The sequence below is a fragment of the Nicotiana attenuata genome, unplaced genomic scaffold (assembly GCF_001879085.1).
Source record: "Nicotiana attenuata strain UT unplaced genomic scaffold, NIATTr2, whole genome shotgun sequence".
In the NCBI taxonomy this organism is placed as follows: domain Eukaryota; kingdom Viridiplantae; phylum Streptophyta; class Magnoliopsida; order Solanales; family Solanaceae; genus Nicotiana; species Nicotiana attenuata.
Genome location: NW_017670747.1, coordinates 390608 through 413588, shown reverse-complemented (window position 1 = coordinate 413588; position 22981 = coordinate 390608). Strand labels below are relative to the sequence as shown.

Here is a 22981-nt window from a genome sequence, read left to right as displayed (position 1 = left end):
AACAATTAATAGGTGACAAAAATTAACTTCCTTTAACTTAGAATTTACCACCTTACCCAAACTAATTCAAACTAGACGAATAAATAGGAAAGTAGGGGGGACTATCTGTATTGAGAAAAATTGTATTTATATATATATATGGTGACATGTCATGACACGTAGATTGATCAAACAGTCAAAGAATTAAGGTTGGTTAACAGACACGACCAACAATAGATACGAGCAAGTTAAATGAAGAAGGCACGAGCAGTCATACAAATAATACAACGCTCGTACCTATTCAAGACATTCAAAGGTCAAAGATCGAGAAGAGTCAAAGGAATGAATCTGACAGCAAAAAGGAGCCCAGATACAGCATTTAATGAGTATTAAATACTAGAAACGTTAGAGAATATGTATTTAATGTATATGATTGCATAACGTAACATTTAAGGTCATTAATTACCCATAATTGTCTGATTATGACAAAGGTAAAGTCTATATTCCCAAAATAACTATAAAAGGGAAAGTCACAAACAACTGTAAGGACACGAAAAAACACTACTGGAATATACTTTGATTTATTTGCTTTCTGATTATATTATTCAAAAATCTCTTTCTTATATACTTTTTTCCGATTATCAGTAACCCGAGTTCTTCTAAATTCAAGCTTTGACCTTAAATCTAATTTTTGGTTAAACAACACTGAGATGTAGACGTCTCAGACATTTTATTCAGAAATAGCAACAGGTTAGGTCTCTTGATTTTAACCATGGTGTAGTAATACTTTCATTCTTCTGCTCTTAAGTAGGAATAGTGTAAGTTGATTCTGACAGAATAAGATAAAAGAAACTAGAACATTTGTTGTGATATTGCTTAACTATATTAAGCTATGGAATTCGGGATTAAATTAAGTAATAAAGGTAAGGTTATCTAAAAAGAACAAGTTGTTATTTTGGAGAGGGACATCTAACCTTACAGATAAGTATTTGTCATCTTTCTTTGAACACTCTGCTTCTACTTAAAATTTAGTAAATTTAACTCCAAGTTTTGGTTATTACTTTACACTGAAGCAATCAGGAAGATGTATTCACGTATATATGTATTCAGCAATTAAAGATGTTAACAAAACAATACATTAATAATCCTCGTGATTAAAACCAGAAACAATGATCATGAAGGCCACTCTCTTATTATTTTCAATATACGTGTGTCTTTGCAAGGCAAAAGACACTGATAATCTCCAAGATGTTTGTCCTACAGATACTGCGCGCAAGAACATCTTCATAAATGGTTATTCATGCAAGAATCCAGCAAAAATTACTGCTGCTGATTTCAAAAGCTCTATTTTGAGGAATGAAGGTGACACAGATAACTTTCAGCGTTCATCGACAACTATAGTCAGTGCTACAGAATTTGCAGGGCTTAACACTCTCGGGTTATCAGTGGCCAGGACTGATTTAGATATTGATGGTGTGGTAATGTTGAATTGTTTAACCATCTCATCTAAAGATTTAAACTGTCAGAGATGTAATGTCTCCACATGCCTCTCTTGGCTGCTATTTTGAATTGTGTGAATCATTTAATCTAAAAGCTTAAGCTGTTACAGAAAATACATTTTTAATTACTTAATTATATTATGTCTCAACAGGTAATGCCGCATGCTCATCCAAGAGCTTCTGAGATGATGTTTGTGGGCAAAGGAGTGGTAATTGCTGGATTTATCGACACGAAAAGTCAAGTGTTCCAAAAGACACTTAAAGAAGGTGATGTGTTTATTGTCCCTAGAGGACTTCTTCATTACAGCTTGAATTCTGGGTTCGAATTCGCGACTGTGTACTCCGTCCTAAGCAGCCAGAATCCTGGTGTAGTGAGCATATCAGACGCCATGTTTGCACCAATTGTTTCGGAACCAATGAAGAAGCTGATGACAAAGTTAACTTCTTTTTCAAACAACGTGACATTGTTTCATTAATAGGCTTTCCAAAACAAAGCATTCTGCAATTTTTATTCTTCCAAATTAATTCGAATGTAGTATCTTAACTTATAATGTACCTAATTTGCATTTGATTCATGGTATTTGAGACACAAAAAAGCACTGCAGCTTCAAAATAAGTCCTGCATGCACTGGTGAAATTTCGTACAACATTAGCTTAAACTTTCAATTGTTTCATCAGTTCTTTCCAATTGTCTCAATGATCACGTGTAGGGGTGACAAAATGGTTAAAAAAAAACAGTTAACGACCCATATTATCCACTAAAAATGGGTTAGATAATAAACTTTTTAAAAACGGGTCGAATATGGATAAGAACCATATTATCCATTTAGAAAATGGATAATCAATGGATAACCAATGAGTTTAACTTTTACAAATTTAAAGCCTCAAATTGGGGGTTCTTCAGGTTAGGGAAACTAATAATTCTCCCAAAAGTTATCATATGCAAGATGTCATGGATAATATGGTTATCCATATTATCGCTGGTTAACCCGTTTTTTATTCATATTAAATATAGGTAGGGTCGGATAATTTATCCGTTTTTCATTACCTGTTTTCGACCCGAACCATATCCGACCTGCCCACCCATTTGCCACTCCTAATCACGTGCAACAGTCCAATGAATATCGTATAAACCGTGGAAATATTTGTGATTATGTCTGTGTGAAATTATGATTATCTCAGTGTGAAATTGATCGCATTGCTGATTTCAAACTTGGATAAAAGATACTAGAGTTATGGTAATATTAAATGTAACGCTAGTCAGTTTAAGATAAATCATCACAGTACATAGACTTAGATGTGTTTGGCTTGAGTAACTTGGACAACAATGTGTCATATAGACAACAACCCATCTAAGTTGCTCAATAAATCAAAGCCGGTTTAAGTTATACATATTGGTGATACAAAAAAAATTTACACTATCAGTCAGTATAATTAACATGTTACTAGCAGTATTTACAGAGGCGGAGCCAGAAGCCTGGCTACGGGTTTGACAGAACACAGTAGCTTTATTCGTGTTAAAATTTTCATTAAGTATGTACAAATATTAAATTTAGAACCCAGTTATTAATACTTGAAATCGCCGTTCTGAGTATTTAGTTTATATTTGTAAAATTATTACAGCGTACGAAAACAAAAGCAATTGCCTACCTAACAACCGATAAACATGTGCCAAGGTTGTTTCCTGGGACAAATCGAAGTGTCTGCTTTCCTTGATTATTCTGAGGTCGTAGTCACTAGTAGGTGAGTGTGCTGATATTTTCCATTAGAGATGAATTTGTAGCCTGTAGCTATATCACACAAATATTTAAGGTCATTCAAATGCTTATTATATGTTCTTAACCTCTGTATTTTCCTTCAATAAACATGGATGCTTTCACTATTCTTTGTGCTTCTATTTTCATCTTTGTTATACTTGAAGAAATCTGAGGCCAAGAACTCAGTCATGAAACAGAATGATATGCAGGGCATATTATTTGGTCTAGCTGATATTGAACTTCCACTTTCACCACTGCTATACCATTTTGATTGGAAAATTCCAAGTGATTGTCTGATACTTTCCTGATTGTCTCAATGATTTCACATATATCCATATTAGTAAATCTTTACCTTGCATTGGGCCGCAAAAATGATCATTACTTCGTCTCAATTACTCACTGAATTTCTTAGAACAAATTAAATGGATTAGCAGTTCATATTAGTAATAATTTCTTATCCAAACATGGGCTTTAAGGCATACCAGTTGTATTAGGGGGAAGTGCACGGTTAGCCACTAATAACACATGTATTTATTTTTAAGACACTGTTTAAAATGTCTTTAGTCTTTAGCCACTGCTTTAATAAACTTTAACTGCCCGGACGAAAATACCCTTCTGCTCATGTCCTTAACTTTTGAACTTAACTTCAGGACTTCAGGACTACATGTCCTTAACTATTAAACTTGGAACTCTAAGTTCAGGACTACAGGACTACATGTCCTTAATTTTTGAACTTGGAACTCAAACTTCAGGACCAAACGTCCTTAACTTTTGATCTTGTAACTGTAAGTTAAGGACTGCTTGTCCTTAACTTTTGAACTTATTAGTCTAAGTTCAGGACCAAGTGTCCTTAACTTTTGAACTTGTAAGTCTAAGTTCAGGACCAAATGTCCTTAACTTTTGAACTTGGAATTCAAAGTTAAGGACCAAGTGTCCTTAACTTTTGAACTTGAAACTTGAAGTTCAGGACCAAGTGTCCTTAACTTTTTAACTTGTAACTCAAAGTTAAGGACCAAGTGTCCTTAACTTTTGAACTTGGAATTCAAAGTTAAGGACCTATTATCCTTAACTTTTGAACTTGGAACTCAAACTTCAGGACCTATTGTCCTTAAATTTTGAACTTGTAACTGTAAGTTCAGGACCTATAGTCCTTAACTTTTGAGCTTGTTAGTCTAAGTTCAGGACCAAGTGTCCTTAACTTTGAACTTGTAACTCTAAGTTAAGGACTGCATGTCCTTAATTTCTATGCTTGTAACGCTAAGTTAAGGACCAAATGTCCTTAATTTTAGAACTTTCAACTCTAAGTTCAGGACCCACATAAAAAATAAAAATAAAAGAGAATTTGATTCATTGAAATATGAAAACTCAATTGGTATTCTAGCAACTAATCTTCCACTTCCAAAAAACAGCGTAAGACCATTAATTTACTCCACAAAGTGTCTTCAAAACCTCTTTCAACAAATACTCCATTTGCACTAATTTTTGTTTGTGAATATCTCAAATAGAGAAAAGAGAAACACTTGTTTGTATTTTCCTTTTCCTTTTCCTTTTCCTTTTCTTAAATTTTTCAGCTAAAAATTATAGATTAAATGAACTAACTTCCTCTGCAAGAGCCACGCCCAGCTTGTTTAGTTCTTAATCATGAAATCAGAGCCAATGTATTCGATGCAGAGTGAGAAGCGAGGGTTTAAGAAGAAAAGCAATAGAAGAAAGGGTAAAAATGTCTTGTCATATTAATTTTAATAGAGTAGTGGCTATTTTTGCTCAACATTAGAATTGCTGGATAAAAAATAAATACCACCTTAAAATAGTGGCTACCCCATGCCATCTTTACGTTGTATTAACCTTGGGCATTTGCTAGCAGAATGGGCTTCGACATAGTCCCATAATACTTTGAAGGGATATTTTCCTTCATATACAATATTTGAAAGTTATTTATCAAAATTGTCACCAATTTATCCGCCATAAACAAGGATTGCTTACAATTTATATACAATCGATTATTAGTGCCTTAAATTGGGGGATTCGGTTATACCCTTTTCCTTTTTTCTCTTCTATCTTCTTTCTCTATTCTCTCCATGTACAATCCAATATTAATACCTTAAATCGGGGGATTTTATTACACCCGAATTTATAATCCAAAAATATTCAGTTGTGATCACAAGCAAATTAAAACGAGATCAAATTAGAAAGTCACAAACAAACAATACAAGAGATTACGTTTCGAATTAGTACTAGTCATTCGCGACTGTTAAAAAATAAAAACAGAAAAAAGGAGAAAACACAATACTATCATTCAATCAATATATGGACTTTAATTGTTAAGTTTACTTGACGGCAATGTACCTCTCAAAATCTAGATAGGAATAATAAGCCATGTAATCTTGCATTTTCCTTTTTGAACTTTGAAGCTGACACTACTCCTACGAGAGATTAAGTAAAAACGGCAAAAAATCGTCAATATAAGAGAAGGTTAGTTTAATACTAATCTTAAACGAAAATTAATTTGGTAAATGAGAAAGTCACAAATAAAACGATAGGAGAGAGGATGAAATGCTAATTATGATCAGATGTGTCACGACCCGAATTTCCCATCCTCGGAAGTCGTGATGACGCCTACTAATGAAAGCTAGGCAAGCCAAACAACTGAATTTAATTACCTTGATTCCATTTTAAATCCGTTAACAAGTAAGAACCAACCGTTAATGAACAACATAATTTAATAGGCGGAAGACTAAATTTCAAGTTGTAATAGTGCTACCAATATCAATCCATAACAAATCTACCCAAGACTGGTGTCACAACTTCACAGACTGTCTAAGAGTACTACAAATAAAGGTCTGAAAGAAATAACAAAATACTGTCTCTGGGATTACATAAAAGAAACAGGAATAATAGATAGAGGGAGACGCCAAGGCCTGTGGACGCCTGCAGGACTACCTGGGGTCGCCTGATGAACAAGGAGCAAAAATCTCACTGCGGTCTGAAATCTTCAGCACTGGGATCTGCACAAAAGAGTGCAGAGTGTAGTATCAGCACAACTGACCCTATGTGCTGGTAAGTGCCTAGCCTAACCTCGGCGAAGTAGTGACGAGGCTAGGACCAGACTACCAAATAAACCTGTGCAGATAAATAATGTACAGCGGAAAAAAAAAAGCAGAAATGTACACTCAAGGATGGGAAGGGAAAATATGCTGCGGGAAAATATTAGGTGGCAACAGGAAGACAGCAGGTAAATATAGGGAACACCATAATTCAACTATCAACAAGAATCAGAAATCAAACAAGTGCACGTCATCACCCTTCGTGCTTTTACTCTCATCCTCACCATAAAAATCAATATAAACTGCAAGGCATCACCCTTCATGCTTATACTCTCATCCTCACCATAAAATCAATATAATCGGCACGGAATGGTACATCGTGCGGCACGACATCACCCTTCGTGCTTTACACTCTTCCTCACAAAAATCATACACGGCATCACCCTTCGTGCTTTAACACTCTCTCACCAAAATAATGCACGGCATCACCCTTCGTGCTTTACACTCTTCCTCACCCAAACAACAAACACAAACAATAAGGGCAAGGAATAAATGAATCATAATAAAATCCCGGCAAGGGAACAATATAAATACAACAACATCCCGGCAAGGAACAATATTCAAAAGTAACAACGTCCCGGCAAGGGAACAATACCATAATCCTCTTCTCTTTTTTCACATTTACTTCACAACTTGATTTACAATTTGAGCCAATGCTCTATAAGGTTCAATTACCAATCACTCTTCCACAATTCACCTCACAACTTGAGCCAACGCTCCTCAATATTCAAATATCACCATTACTTCCACAAACTTTGCCCAACAATAGAAAGCATCACATAAAGGCATGAACAATACAAATGGAGTCATTTTAATAATAATACAAGACTCACGGGCATGCTTGACACCAACGTATAGATACTCGTCACCATGCCTATACGTCGTACTTAACAAATATCACATAGCAAATAGGACACAACTCCTAATCCCTCAAGCTAAGGTTAGACCAAACACTTACCTCGATGTCTCGAACATAGTTCAAGCCTCAACTATCGCTTTACCTCTTGATTCCACCACCAATTCGCTCGTATCTAGCCATAAGTTACTTAATTATATCAATAAATGCTAAATGAATCAATTCTAATGTATGAAAATAAGTTTTCTAAAGGTTTTCCCAAAAAGTCAAAAATCGACCCCAGGCCCACTTGGTCAAAACCCGAGGTTCGAACCAAAATCCGACTACCCATTCACCCACGAACTCAAATATATAATTTATTTTGAAATCGGACCTCAAATCGAGGTCCAAATCCCTAAAATTTAAAAAATACTAGGTTCTACCCAAAACACCCAATTTTCCCCATGAAAACCTTTGATTTTGAGTTGGAATCATGTGGAAAGATGTTAAAGATTGAAGAAAACGAGTTAGAATTAACTTACAATCGATTTGGAGAAGAAATTGCCTTTGAAAAATCGCCCTAGAGTGTTTTGGTTTTGAAAGAGTGTGAAAAATGGTTGAAATGCGTCTACGTTATGAATTTACAGGTCTCTGATGTCGCAATTGCGACCAGGGTTCGCAATTGCGAACCCTTCAGAATACTGGGACTTTCGCATTTGCGAACAAAATGTCGCATTTGCGACCAAGTCATTTTTCCGGTCTTCTTCGCATTTGCGATAGGCCTGTCGCATTTGCGATACTTGGGTCTCATTTGCGACTTCAGGCATAAACTGAAAACTTCGCATTTGCGAAGTGTGTCTCGCAAATGCGAGATAAGGCTGGCCCGGGGTTCTTCGCATTTGCGCCGAATTTCTCGCATTTGCGAACCCTGCTTGCATCGCAATTGCGATGCCTGATCTCGCAAATGTGAGATCAGAGGCCTGCTACACACCTGCAACACACCAGCAATTTTTCTAAGTCCAATTTCACTCCGTGGTCTATCCAAAACTCACCCGAGCCCTCGGGGCTCCAGATCAAACATGCACGCAAGTCCAAAAACATCACACGGACTCGCTCGTGCATTCAAATTACCAAAATAACATCAACAACTATGAATTTAGCATCAAAATCATGAAATCACTTAAGAACATCAAATTTTCTAATATTCTCAAATAAGGTCCGATTCACGTCATTTCAAGTCCGTTTCTTACCAAACTTCACAGACTCAACTTAAATCACATATAAGACCTGTATCGGGCTCCGGAACCAAGATACGGGCCCGATACCATCAAATTTCAAACACATTTCATTTTCAAAAACTCATATATTTTTCAGAAAATAATTTTCTTTAAAAAATTCATTTCTCGGGCTTGGGACCTCGGAATCCGATTCCGGGCATACGCCCAAGTCCCATATTTTCTTACGGACCTCCCAGGATCGTCGGAACACGGATCCGAGTCCATTTTCTCAAAATATTGACCGAAGTCAACTTAAATTCATTTTAAGGGCAAAATTCATCATTTTCCACAGTTTTTCATATAATGGCTTTCCGGCTACGCGCCCGGACCGCGCACGTAAATCGAGGTGAGGTAAAAAGGAGGTTTTTAGGCCTCAGAACATTGAATTTGTTTCTAAAACAAGTGATGAATTTTTGGGTCATCACAGCCTCCACCTCTAAAACAACCGTTCGTCCTCAAACGGACATAAGAAAGAAGTACCTGAGTCGGGGAGAAGATGGGGATAACGGCTCCGCATATCGGACTCGGACTCCCAGGTCGATGCCTCAGCAGGCTGACCTCTCTACTGAACACGAACAAAAGGTAAACTCTTTGATCTCAACTGACGGACCTGCCGGTCTAGAATAGCTACCGGCTCCTCCTCATAGGACAAGTCCTTGTCCAACTAGACAGTTCTGAAGTCTAACACGTGGGATGGATCGCCGTGATACTTCCGAAGCATGGACACGTGAAACACTGGGTGCACAATTGATAAGTTCGGCGGCAACGCAAGTATATAAGCCACCTCTCCCAGTCGATCAAGAATCTCAAACGGGCCAATGAACCTAGGTCTAAGCTTGCCCTTCTTTCCAAATCTCATCACGCCCTTCATAGGCGACACCCGAAGCAATACCTGCTCACCGATCATGAATGCCACGTCACGAACCTTACGGTCGGCATAACTCTTTTGCCTGGACTGAGTTGTACGAAGCCTATCCTGAATGATCCTGACCTTGTCCAAGGCATCCTGTACCAGATCTGTACCCAACAACCGAGCCTCTCCCGGCTCAAACCATCCGACCGAAAACCGACACTGCCTACCATATAGAGCCTCATAAGGAGCCATTTGGATGCTCGACTGGTAGCTGTTGTTGTAAGCAAACTCCGCTAAAGGCAAAAACTGATCCCATGAGCCTCCAAAGTCAATGACACAAGCTCAGAGCATATCCTCCAAAATTTGAATAGTCCGCTCACACTGCCCGTCCGTCTGAGGATGAAACGCTATGCTCAACTCAACCCGTGTGCTCAACTCCCGCTGAACTGCTCTCTAGAAATGTGAGGTAAACTGCGTACCTCGGTCCGAAATGATAGACACGGGCACACCATGAAAACGGACAATTTCCCGGATATAGATCTCAGCTAACTGTTGCGACCAAAATACTCACGCAAGTGCACGTGATCGTCAAGTAATAAAGTAATGAGTAGAGTATCATTCCCACGAAGACTTGTGATTAACTATTGACTGATTTAAACTCAATTAACTTATCGATCCAAGAGATTTTTCACAAAGGATATTCGTCTTTAATTTACTACCTAAAATATCAATTAATAAACTAACTAAAATAATCAACCAAACAAATAGCAATTTCGAATGACAATCAATATGGGAGAATATTCCAGGGTCACAGGCTAGTTAACAATCATGTTGCGTTCTTGGCTTAAAATAACTAATGATTTATCTGGGTTGTTGATTGACGGGGTTAATATTGCTCATAAGAATCTGTCGACTCCTTACTCGCTTATTCAAGTTAACTTAATGCCTATATGTCTATGGAATTAAAAATTAACATGAATGCATTTATAAATCCTGTATTTCAACCAAGCAAGGCAATAAGGTATATGTCTATCCTAATTGCGAATCTGTCCCCCGATGCCCAGGTTCAAGAACTTGCTCTATTTAATTCTATATGCAATCCAAAGTTCCCACTTTCGAGTTCAACTATAGATTCGTAGATAGTATTCCACTGTTAGCTACTCAGCAAAATAATTGAGAACAGAATTAAATAAACAACCCAATATGATTAAACCAACTTTGTTAAATTAAACTCTGAACAACAACAATCATGTTTCACCCATGACCCTAGAACAATAGGTTTTAGCCACTCATAGTAGTGTTCATCTCAATAATGTTTAATTTCATTCAAAACGTAAAAACAAGAAGAAGAAAAGAAGAACTTGATGTTGGATTTTCCTCCTTGCCTCTTGCCTCTATGTTTCTTGCACTAAACTATGAAAACCTTGATATCTAATCCTTGGGCGAGCTTGACTTTATATAGGTTAAGTGAAATTTCCTCCAGATTTCCAATTTTGCCCCTAACAAATCTTTTCCGGGACTGGGACTAGCGCGAATGCGTTAATGCTCGCGCTAGAGCTCGCGCTAGTCTCCTGACATTCTGCCTCCCGCTTCTGGACTAGCGCGATCGCGCTACTGCTCGCGCTAGTTCAGGCCATTTTTTCTTCAATTCTTTGTCTAGTCTTTGCGCGCACTCAGCTCCGAGGGTCTTTCTTGCTCCAATGTTGCTCCAATCACAACTTTAAGGCATCATATAGGCTCACCATCCTGCAATGAGTAAAATTCACAATTAGAGCCCATTTTTCATCATTTAACCATATTATGACATTGAAACATAATCAAGCGGGAGCATAAATAATCGCCAAATCACCTAGACTTAGCCTATTAAAGCTGCTGGGGCATTCGTCAACTCGAATGACATGACCAAGAACTCATAATGCCCTTACCGAGTGCGGAAAGCTACCTTAGGGACACCGGACGCCCTAATCCTCAACTGATTGTAGCCAGATCTCAAGTCGATCTTAGAAAACACTTGGGCACCCTGAAGCTGGTTGAACAAATCATTAATCCTCGGCAATGGGTACTTATTCTTGATTGTGACCTTGTTCATTGCCGGTAATCTATACACATTCTCATCGATCCATCCTTCTTCTTGACAAACAACACCGGCGCACCCCATGGCGAGACACTGGGCCTAATGAAGCCCTTATCAAGAAAGTATTGCAACTGCTCCTTCAACTCAGGTGGGGCCATACAATATGGCGGAATAGAAATGGGCTGAGTGCCCGGAGCCAGATCAATGCAAAAGTCAATATCCCTGTCGGGTGGCATACTCGGCAGGTCTGAAGGAAATACCTCAGGAAACTCACGGACAACGGGCACAGAATCAATAGAATGAACCTCGGCACTAGTATCACGAACCGGCCTGGCTGGAAGAGCATAAAATCGAGGCTGGGCCCCACCACCCTGGACTACATCTCTGGGACGACCTGCTGCTGGCTAGCCTCTACCTCTAGTGGCCTGAGCTCCACCTCTAACACCTCTACCTCCACCTCTAGCACCTATACCTCCACCTCTGGCTGGCTGGGCGGGCTGTGGAACACTCGGTGCTTGAACCATGGCACGAGAACCCGAATGCTGAGAGCTGCTCGATACTCGAGGACAAAATCTAGCAATGTGACCCGTATCACCACAAGCATAATAGGTCCTCGGCTACTGAGACTGCTGACCCTGACGACCTGAATGACCACCCCGAAAGCTCTGGAGCGGCGGTGCACTATAGGAGCTGGTGGTGCACTATAGGACTGCTGATCAGAATACTGTATGTGAGAACCACGACCACCTGTGTCACCGTGAGAAACTTGAAGTGCCGGCTGAAAAGGCCTAGGAGGATGGCCTCTACTATACGAATCCCTGCCTCCAGACGAGGCGCCACTGAATCTGCCTGAATGATGAGGCCTCTTGTCAGACCCCTGGCCACCTCTCTGTGATAAAACCATCTCTACTCTCCTGGCCACATTGGCCGCCTCCTGGAAAGAAATCTCACTCCCCGTCTCCTTAGCCATCTGAAGTCGAATAGGCTGGATAAGTCCCTCAATGAACCTCCTCACTCTCTCTCTCTCTCAGTGGGAAGTATAAGTAGAGCATGACGGGCCAACTCGATAAACTTGGTCTCGTACTGAGTAACAGTCATGGAACCCTGCTGGAGACGTTCAAACTGCCTCCGATAGATCTCTCTCTGAGTAACGGGTAGAAACTACTCCAAGAATCGCTGGGTAAACTGCTCCTAAGTCAAAGCTGGTGATCCGGCTGGTCTAGCCAAACAATAATCTCTCCACCAAGTCTTGGCGGATCCAGATAGGCGAAAAGTAGAAAAATCAACCCCATTGGTCTCCACTATCCCCATGTTCCTGAGAACCTCGTGACAGTTGTCTAGATAATCCTGGGGATCCTCAGAAGATGCACCGCTGAAAGTGGCAGTGAAGAGCTTGGTGAACCTATCCAATCTCCACAAGGCATCAGCAGTCATAGCTGCTCCGTCACCAGCCTGGGCTACTACACCCGGCTGAACTGCTCCAACTGGCTGAGCTGCTGGAGTCTGAAACTGGGGAGCCACCTGCTCCGAAGTGCGAGTAGCAGGAGTCTGGGCCCCTTCTCCAGCCTAAGAGATGGCTCGTGCTACAGGAAGTAAGCCTGCCTGAGTGAAACTCTCCATGAGGCCAACTAGACATACCAGAGCATCCTGAAGTTATGAGGTAGCAATGAACCCCTCTACAACCTGAGTTGGGCCCATCGGAGCTGTCTGGGCCGGAACCTCCTCGTCAAACTCAACCTGAGGCTACGCCACTAGTGCTGCTGCTCCGGGTAGAGCTCTGCCCCTACCACGGCCTCTAGCACGGCCTCGGCCTCGGCCTCGCCCTCTGCCCCTCGTGGGAGCTGCTGCTGGGGGCTCGGGCTGCTAATTAGCGGATGAGGAAGTGCGTGTTCTCGGCATCTACGAAAGAACAGAGTAAAAATTCAATTAGCATTGAGAAACCAAACCGCACGATAGGAAAGAATAGATGTGAAGTTTATCCTAACTCTGTAGCCTCTGGGGGATAAATACAGACGTCTCCGTACCGATCCCTCAGACTCTACTAAGCTTGTCTGTGAATTGTGAGACCTATGTAACCTAGAGCTCTGATACCAACTTGTCACGACCCGAATTTCCCACCCTCGGGAGTCGTGATGGCGCCTACTAGTGAAAGCTAGGCAAGCCGAACAACTGGATTTAATTACCTTGATTCCATTTTAAATCCGTTAACAAGTAAGAACCAACCGTTAATGAACAACATAATTTAATAGGCGGAAAACTAAATTTTAAGTTGTAATAGTGCTACCAATATCAATCCATAACAATCTACCCAAGACTGGTGTCACAACTTCACAGACTGTCAAAGAGTACTACTAATAAAGGTCTGAAAGAAATAACAAAATACTGTCTCTGGGATTACATAAAATAAACAAGAATAATAGATAGAGGGAGACGCCAAGGTCTGTGGACGCCTGCAGGACTACCTCGGGTCGCCTGATGAACAAGGAGCAGAAATCTCACTGCGGTCCGAAATCATCAGCACTGGGATCTGCACAAAAGAGTGCAGAGTGTAGTTTAAGCACAACTGACCCCATGTGCTGGTAAGTGCCTAGCCTAGCCTCGGTGAAGTAGTGACGAGGCTAGGACCAGACTACCAAATAAACCTGTGCAGATAAATAATGTACAGCGGAAAAATAAAAGCAGAAATATACAGTCAAGGATGGGAGGGGGAAACATGTTGCGGGGAAATATCAGGTGGCAACAGGAAGACAGCAGGTATATATAGGGAACACCATAATTCAACTATCAACAAGAATCAGAAATCAAACAAGTGCACGGCATCACCCTTCGTGCTTTTACTCTCATCCTCACCATAAAAATCAATAAAAACTGCACGGCATTACCCTTCGTGCTTTTACTCTCATCCTCACCATAAAATCAATATAATCGGCACGGAATGGTAAATCGTGCGACACGACATCACCCTTCGTGCTTTACACTCTTCCTCACAAAAATCATACACGGCATCACCCTTCGTGCTTTAACACTCTCTCACCAAAACAATGCACGGCATCACCCTTCGTATTTTACACTCTTTCTCACCCAAACAACAAACACAAACAATAAGGGCAAGGAATAAATGAATCATAACAAAATCCCGGCAAGGGAACAATATCAATACAACAACATCCCGGCAAGGGAACAATATTCAAAAGCAACAACGTCCCGGCAAGGGAACAATACCATAATCCTCTTCTCTTTTTTCACATTTACTTCACAACTTGATTCACAATTTGAGCCAATGCTCTATATGGTTCAATTACCAATCACTCTTCCACAATTCACCTCACAACTTGAGCCAACGCTCCTCAATGTTCAAATATCACCATTATATCCACAAACTTTGCCCAACAATAGAAAGCATCACATAAAGGCATGAACAATACAAACGGAGTCATTTTAATAATAATACAAGACTCACAGGCATGCTTGACACCAACGTATAGATACTCGTCACCATGCCTATACGTCGTACTCAACAAATATCACATAACAAATATCACTTACCTCGATGTCTCGAACATAGTTCAAGCCTCAACTATCGCTTTACCTCTTGATTCCACCACCAATTTGCTCGTATCTAGCCACAAGTTACTTAATTATATCAATAAATGCTAAATGAATCAATTCTAATGCATGGAAATAAGTTTCCTAAGGTTTTTCCCAAAAAGTCAAAAATCGATCCCGGACCCACATGGTCAAAACCCGAGGTTCGAACCAAAACCCGACTACCCATTCACCCACGAACTCAAATATACAATTTGTTTTGAAATCGGACCTCAAATCGAGGTCTTAATCCCCAAAATTTGAAAAACCTAGGTTCTACCCAAAACACCAAATTTCCCCCATGAAAACCTTTGATTTTGAGTTGAAATCATGTGAAAAGATGTTAAAGATTGACGATACTAAGTTAGAATTAACTTACAATCGATTTGGAGAAGAAATTGCCTTTGAAGAATCGCCCTAGAGTGTTTTGGTTTTGAAAGAGTGTGAAAAATGGTTGAAATACGTCTAAGTTATGAATTTATAGGTCTCGATGTCGCAATTGCGACCAGGGTTCGCAATTGCAAACCCTTCAGAATACTGGGATTTTTGCATTTGCAAACAAAATGTCGCATTTGCGACCAAGTCAATTTTCCGGTCTTCTTCGCATTTGCGATAGGCCTGTCGCATTGCGATACTTGGGTCGCATTTGCGACTTCAGGCATAAACTGAAAACTTCGCATTTGCGAAGTGTGTCTCGCAAATGCGAGATAAGGCTGGCCCGGGGTTCTTCGCATTTGCAACGAATTTCTCGCATTTGCGAACCCTGCTTGCATCGCAATTGCGATGCCTGATCTCGCAAATGCGAGATCAGAGGCCTGCTACACACCTGCAATTTTCCTAAGTCCAATTTCACTCTGTGGCCTATCCAAAAATCACCCGAGCCCTCGGGGCTCCAAACCAAACATGCACGCAAGTCCAAAAATATCACACGGACTTGCTCGTGCATTCAAATTACCAAAATAACATCAACAACTATGTAACGACCCGGCCGGTCGTTTTTGGAAATTACGCCCCGATTCCCCATTAACTGCTTCCCCTAAGTTCATTTCTATTATTTGGTTTGCCGGGACGTTCGGTGTTGGGATTCGTAGTGTTTTGGAACAGTTAGCCCCTAAATGAGAGCTTAAGAGTTGATAAATGGTCCATAATCGGAACAGTGTGAAGAAGACCTCGGGAGCGCATCACCGTGGATTTTGTATCGGGACTTCCACAGACCTTGAAGAAGTTTGATTCCATTTGGGTTATTGTGGACCGGCTAACCAAGTCCGCTCATTTCATTCCTGTGTGTACCACTTATTCATCAGAGCGGTTGGCGGAGATTTATATCAGGGAGATCGTCCGTTTGCATGGTATTCCAGTTTCTATCATTTCAGATAGAGGTACTCAGTTTACATCGCGGTTCTGGAGAGCTGTGCAGCAGGAGTTAGGCACTCGGGTGGAGTTGAGCAGAACATTTCACCCCTAGACGGACAGACAGTCCGAGCGCACCATTCAGATTCTTAAGGACATGCTCCGTGCGTGCGTGATTGAGTTTGGAGGGTCTTGGGACCATTTCTTGCCATTGGCGGAGTTTGCTTATAACAACAGTTATCAGTCCAACATTCAGATGGCGCCGTATGAGGCTTTATATGGCAGGAGGTGTAGATCTCCGGTGGGTTGGTTCGAGCCGGGTGAGGCCAGGCTATTGGGTACAGAGATGGTTCAGGATGCATTGGAGAAGGTCAAGGTGATTCAGGACAGACTCCGTACAGCCCAGTCTAGACAGAAGATTTATGCGGACAGGAAGGTTCGTGATGTTTCATATATGGTTGGTGAGCGGGTTCTGCTTCGGGTCTCGCCTATGAAGGGCGTCATGAGGTTTGGAAAGAAAGGGAAGCTGAGTCCGAGGTTTATTGGCCCTTTTGAGATCTTGAGGCGAGTTGGGGAGGTTGCCTATGAGCTTGCCCTACCTCCCAGCTTGGCCGGAGTTCATCCGGTATTTCATGTTTTGATGCTCCGGAGGTATCACGGTGATCCGTCGCACGTGTTGGATTTCAGTTCATTCCAGTTGGACAAGGATCTATCCTATGTTGAGGAGCCAGTGGCTATTTTGGACAGGCAGATCAGAAAGTTGAGGTCAAAGAACATAGCTTCAGTAAAGGTTCAGTGGCGGGGTCATCTGGCCGAGGAGGCGACTTGGGAGACCGAGCAGGATATGCGCAGCCAGTACCCTCATCGTTTCACTACTTCAGGTATGTTCTCTATGCTCGTTCGAGGACGAACGAATGTTTAAGTGTAGGAGGACGTAACGACCCGGCCGGTCGTTTTTGGAAATTACGCCCCGATTCCCCATTAACTGCTTCCCCTAAGTTCATTTCTGCTATTTTGGTTTGCCGGGACGTTCGGTGTTGGGATTCAGAGTGTTTTGGGACACTTAGTCCCTAAATGAGAGCTTAAGAGTTGAAAAATGGTCCGTAATCGGAACAGTGTGAAGATGACCTCGGAATGGAAATCTGATGGTTTCGTTAGCTCCGTTAGGTGATTTCGGGGTTAGGAGCGTGTTCGGAATGTATTTTGGAGGCTCGTAGCTCATTTAGGCTTGAAATGCCGAAGTTTGAATTTTTGAAGTTTCCAGTTCGATGGTGAGTTTTTGATCCGAGGGTCGGATTGGAATTCCGGAAGTTGCAGTAGCTCCGTCATGTCATTTGGGATGTGTGTGCAAAATTTCAGGTCATTCGGACGTGTTTTGGTTAGGTTTTTGATCAAAAGCGTATTTGGAGGAACTTGTAGTTCTTAGGCTTGAATCTTTGATTTAATCAGGCTTCCGGTGTTGTTTTAGGTGTTTTAAGGATTGGTACAAGTTTGAATAAGGTATTAGGTGGTATTGGTGCTTTTGGTTGAGGTCCCGGGGGCCTCGGGATGATTTCGGGTGGTTAACGGGGAGATTTTTGAAGTGTTGCAGCAGCTGGTTCTTTTCATCTTCTTCTGGTATTTTCGCTTCTGCGGCTTGGGAACCGCAGAAGCGGAGCCGCATAAGCGGCTGGATCATCGCAGAAGCAGTTTGGGGTAGAGTTTCCAGGTGTCGCAGATGCGGAGGAAATTCCGCAGGAGCGACCTCGCATCTGCGAGAAAATAGCCGCAGATGCGGCCATTTGGCTTTTATTTGGAACCGCAGAAGCGATGTATAATCCGCACAAGCGGAACCGCATAAGCGGTTGACTGGACCGCAGAAGCGGATGAGGTTGTTTTAGTGAGAGTCGCAGAAGCGGCTCACTTTCCGCATAAGCGGGACCGCAGAAGCGGTCCCTTGTCCGCAGAAGCGGAAATCCCTGGGCAGAAATAGAAATTTCGAGGGTTTGAGTTCACAAGTTACAAAAATCAATTGAGAGCTCGGTTTAAGGCGATTCTGAGTGGGAGTTGAAGTGAATATCATTGGGTAACGTTTCTTTGGTCCCTTCTTGTTATATTTCATCATTATATAGTTAAATCCACCATTAGAATTCGAATTCAAGGTCAAAATTGGGGAAAAATTGGAAGAAACTTCATAGACCTAATTATTGAGTTTTGAGTGGGCAATTGACCTCCGATTTGGGAGATTTTTATATGGTTAGACTCGTGAGAGTACGAGGGTTTTGAAAATGTAAAAATTATTCGATTCCGAGACGTTGGATGGAGGGGCATTTTGGTCATTTTACCTATTTTTGCGCCCTAGCTGTAAATTTATTAGCGGAATCAGTTGTTTGCAATATTATTTACAATGTGTAATTGAATTGAATAGATTTGGGCCATTTGGAGTCGGATACTCGTGGCAAGAGCGTGATTTCTAGTTGATATTGAGCCGGTTCGAGGTAAGTGGCTTGTCTAACCTTGTGTGGGGGACCTTTCCCTTTAGGATATGATATGTGGTAATTGAGTGCCTTGTACGTGAGGTGACGAGCGCGTACTTGAGCTAATTGTTGAAAAATCCGGTTTTACTTAAGATATTGAGACTGAGTTTCCTTCATATTTGCCTTGTTTTACTTGCAGTTATAACCTGTGTTAGATTAGAAAAGCATGTTTAGTTGATCTAACTTGCCTAATTGTTTAAGTTGCCTTACTGTACTACGTGAAGCATGCTAGGCTAGTACTACCTGATGTTTGTCTTTTGTACTTCATTTCTGAAAATCTTCTGGTTGTGGTTGCGCATTTACATTGGGACTACGGATGTGGGATTCCGGTAGCTCCCCCCCCCCCTGTTTGTTTACTTTGGTACTACGGGTTCGATTCCCGGTAGATCCCCCTGCACTTTTACTTTGGGACTGTGGGTTAGATTCCCGATAGATCCCCCTGCACATTGATAGTTGGACTACGGGACGGTATCCCGGGAGATCCTTCGGATATATACATGTGATGGACTACGGGACGGTATCCCGGGAGATCCACAAAACAGTTGAGCAAAGGACTACAGGACGGTATCCTGGGAGATCCTCATTGTTACCATTGGTGTGGAGCTGTACTTATTCTGTGGTTGTTCCGTTCTTGTGTATTTGCTATTGTCTTGTTTAATCTGTCTTATTTCACTGCTGTATTTATTATTTCTGTCAGATTATCATACTGTTAATTATTGTTATTACTATATTTTGTCTCAGTAGGGCCCTGACCTTCCTCGTCACTACCCAACCGAGGTTAGACTTGGCACTTACTGAGTATCGCGGTGGTGTACTCATGCCCTTCCTGCGCATGTTTTTCATGTGCAAATCATCCAGGTACCTCCACTCAGGCGCCCTATCAGTGAGGCAGGAGGACTACGGAGACCTCGAGGTAGATCTGCTGTGTCCGCAGACCGACGAGTCTCCCTCTTACTCTATCTTTAGTACTTAGTTTTCCTTCTTCGGTTGTTAGAAATTCTGGAGTTTGGAACCTTTACTATACACTTCTGTAGCCTGTGTTGCCCGTGAGTTTCCGGGTTTTGGGAATTGTTTTAGACTTGTGATATTGAGTTGTACTTGCCAAGCGACATTCAGTACAGTTTCTTTTAGATAATTGATTTGATTTTCTCTATCTTTCCGCAATTATTATATTTCCGCAAATGTTAGGCTTACCTGGTCATGGGGACCAGGTGCCGTCATGACATGTTCACGGTTGGTGAACTAGGGTCGTGACAAACTATGAATTTAGCATCAAAATCATGAAATCACTTAAGAACATCAAATTTTCTAATTTTCCCAAATAAGGTCCGTTTCAAGTCTGTTTCTTACCAAGCTTCACAGACTCAACTTAAATCACATATAAGACCTGTACCGGGCTCCGGAACCAAGATACGAGCCCGATACCATCAAATTTCAAACACATTTCATTTTCAAAAACTCATATATTTTTCAGAAAATAATTTTCTTTAAAAAATTTATTTCTCGGGCTTGGGACCTTGGAATCCGATTTTGGGCATACGCCCAAGTCCTATTTTTTCTTACGGACCTCCCGGGATCGTCGGAATACGGATCCGGGTTCGCTTGCTCAAAATGTTGACCGATGTCAACTTAAATTCATTTTAAGGGCAAAATTCATCATTTTCCACAGTTTTTCATATAATGGCTTTCCGGCTATGCGCCCGGACTGCGCATGCAAATCGAGGTGAGGTAAAAAGGAGGTTTTTAAGCCTCGAAATGCTGAATTTGTTTCTAAAATAAGTGATGACTTTTTGGGTCATCACAAGATGATATTAAATTATAATTTTTATATTAGTCAGTGTAATTAGTATGAAGAAAATATGACTAATGTATTACCCAATTAAATACTGTTAGTAAACTGTATTTGTAAAATAATTCTGGAAATATAAATGAATATAAACAGAAATAAACATAAACAGAAATGACATAAAACCAATTCGAGCCCACTGAATTCATGGTGTTTCCTTAAGGAATTTAATCCCCTCCTAGTACCCAAGGTTATGGATTATTTCCTCCCAGGATAGAACGAATTACACACTGGTGTAGTGGTACTTCAAACCCCAGTGTTTCAGCGAACACAAAGTTCGGTAGCAAATCACATTTACTTTTTACTTTGTTTGATGCTAAAAGTATGCAGAAGAAGGAGAGAAAACTCAAAAAATCGTAGTGAAATTCTGAGCAGAATAGTGTTGTATTTATAGCCAAAGTTGGGCTGAAATCTAAAGAGGTGCAACTCTTTAGAATGGCTGTTTATGCAAAACGACCACAACATAAATGCAATTACATAAATGGACATTTACTCAACAAAAAGAGGGAAAATAAAGAGGGAAAATTGAAGAGGGTAGTTACTTTTCTGTTATTAAAACAAATATTAATATTTAATATTAATATTAATCTGTTACCGAAACAAAAAAACGGATTGGATTTAATATTAATATTTAATATTAATATTCTATTATTCTGTTAATATTTTACTATTAACAAATAAATTTGGTCCAAAAAGTTAATCAATCAATCAATATCCGATATCCGATATCCGATATCCGAATCCGAAGCCGAAGCCGAAGCCGAGCCGAGCGAGCGAGCGACGACGACAGCGCGAGGCTTGCCTTCTTCTCAACTCTTTAAGAGCTAGAAGAAGAGCAATTGCTTATATACCCATAAAAACCTCTTCCAATATGGGACAATGGACNACCCTTGATTCCACTACTGCCACTTCTTCTTTCTTCTTCTTTCCCAGTACTCCTCCGGTGCCGCTTTCAATAGCCTGCGTAGTTGCTTTGAGTGCTGAATAGCTCATAATCTTGTTAGACTTGAGACCCTCTTCCACCATACTTCCCATCTTCACGACCTCATTGAAAGTTTTCCCCACTGCGGACACCAGATGACCATAGTAGGTTGGCTCCAAAGCCTGAAGGAAATAATCAACCATCTCATTCTCTTTCATTGGAGGATCGACTCTTGCTGCCTGCTCTCTCCAACAGAAACCATACTCTCTAAAGCTTTCTCCGGGCTTCTTCTCGATTTTAGTCAGTGACAGACGGTCCGGGACAATTTCGAGATTGTACTGAAAATGACATGCAAACGCCTGAGCCAGGTCGTCCCAAGTGTACCGCCGAGCATGGTCTTGTCGTGTGTACCACTCTAACACTGCTCCACTTAGGCTTTGACTAAAGTAAGCCATTAATAGCTCATCTTTTCCCCCAGCTCCTCTCATCTTGCTGCAGAATCCCCTTAAGTGGGCCACCGGATCACCATGGCCATCATATAAGTCAAACTTGGGTAACTTGAATCCTGCTGGCAACTGGACGTCAGGAAACAGACACAGGTCCTTGTAGGCTACACTCACTTGTCCTCCGAGTCCCTGCATATTTCGGAATGACTGTTCTAGGCTCTTGACCTTCCGGATCATTTCATCTTGCTTAGGGTTTTTGGGAGGCTTTTCTTCTTCAGCTGAGAGATCAAGGCGGGGAGTGTAAGGGTATGGTTCTGGGGGTTTTAAAGTGGCTTCGGGTGGGTAGTACTGGTTATCATGAGTTTGGAACACGGGTTCACTAGATGACCGGTGCAGCGTGGCAGGTAGGGGAGCCATGAACACTGGAGCGATTGGTGGTGGAGGACATGGAATTTGTTTGGGTGGTGGTGGTGGTGGTGTTTGAGAGGTGGTTCCGTAGTACTGCTGGTAAGTAGGGAAGGCAGGAGATGAGTTCACTGTGGGAGGATCTTGGGGTTGAGCTGGTGGTGGGAGGTAATTAGGGTTAGCAGGATAAGCTGGTGGTGGATGTCCCTTCGACCAGGCACGGTACATCTCGGCCATTTGTTGCTTCTATTATTCTGTTAATATTTTACTATTAACAAATAAATTTGGTCCAAAAAGTTAATCAATCAATCAATATCCGATATCCGATATCCGATATCCGAATCCGAAGCCGAAGCCGAAGCCGAGCCGAGCGAGCGACGACGACGACGACAGCGCGAGGCTTGCCTTCTTCCCAACTCTTTAAGAGCTAGAAGAAGAGCAATTGCTTATATACCCATAAAAACCTCTTCCAATATGGGACAATGTCCATTTGCCGGGGAGGGGGGGGGGGGAACTTAAAACCCATAAAAACC

The 22981-nt window shown here is 41.3% G+C and overlaps 1 protein-coding gene across 1 annotated transcript; it reads left to right on the top strand.

The window, feature by feature from the left end:
• The first annotated feature begins 1097 nt into the window (after nucleotides 1-1097).
• On the top strand, nucleotides 1098-2115 carry LOC109242949 (germin-like protein 11-1). Its single transcript, XM_019409844.1, has 2 exons — nucleotides 1098-1457; nucleotides 1631-2115. The coding sequence occupies exons 1-2, from the start codon at nucleotides 1149-1151 to the stop codon at nucleotides 1952-1954; spliced, it is 633 nt and encodes a 210-aa protein (XP_019265389.1). The 5' UTR covers nucleotides 1098-1148; the 3' UTR covers nucleotides 1955-2115.
• The last annotated feature ends 20866 nt before the right edge of the window (nucleotides 2116-22981 follow it).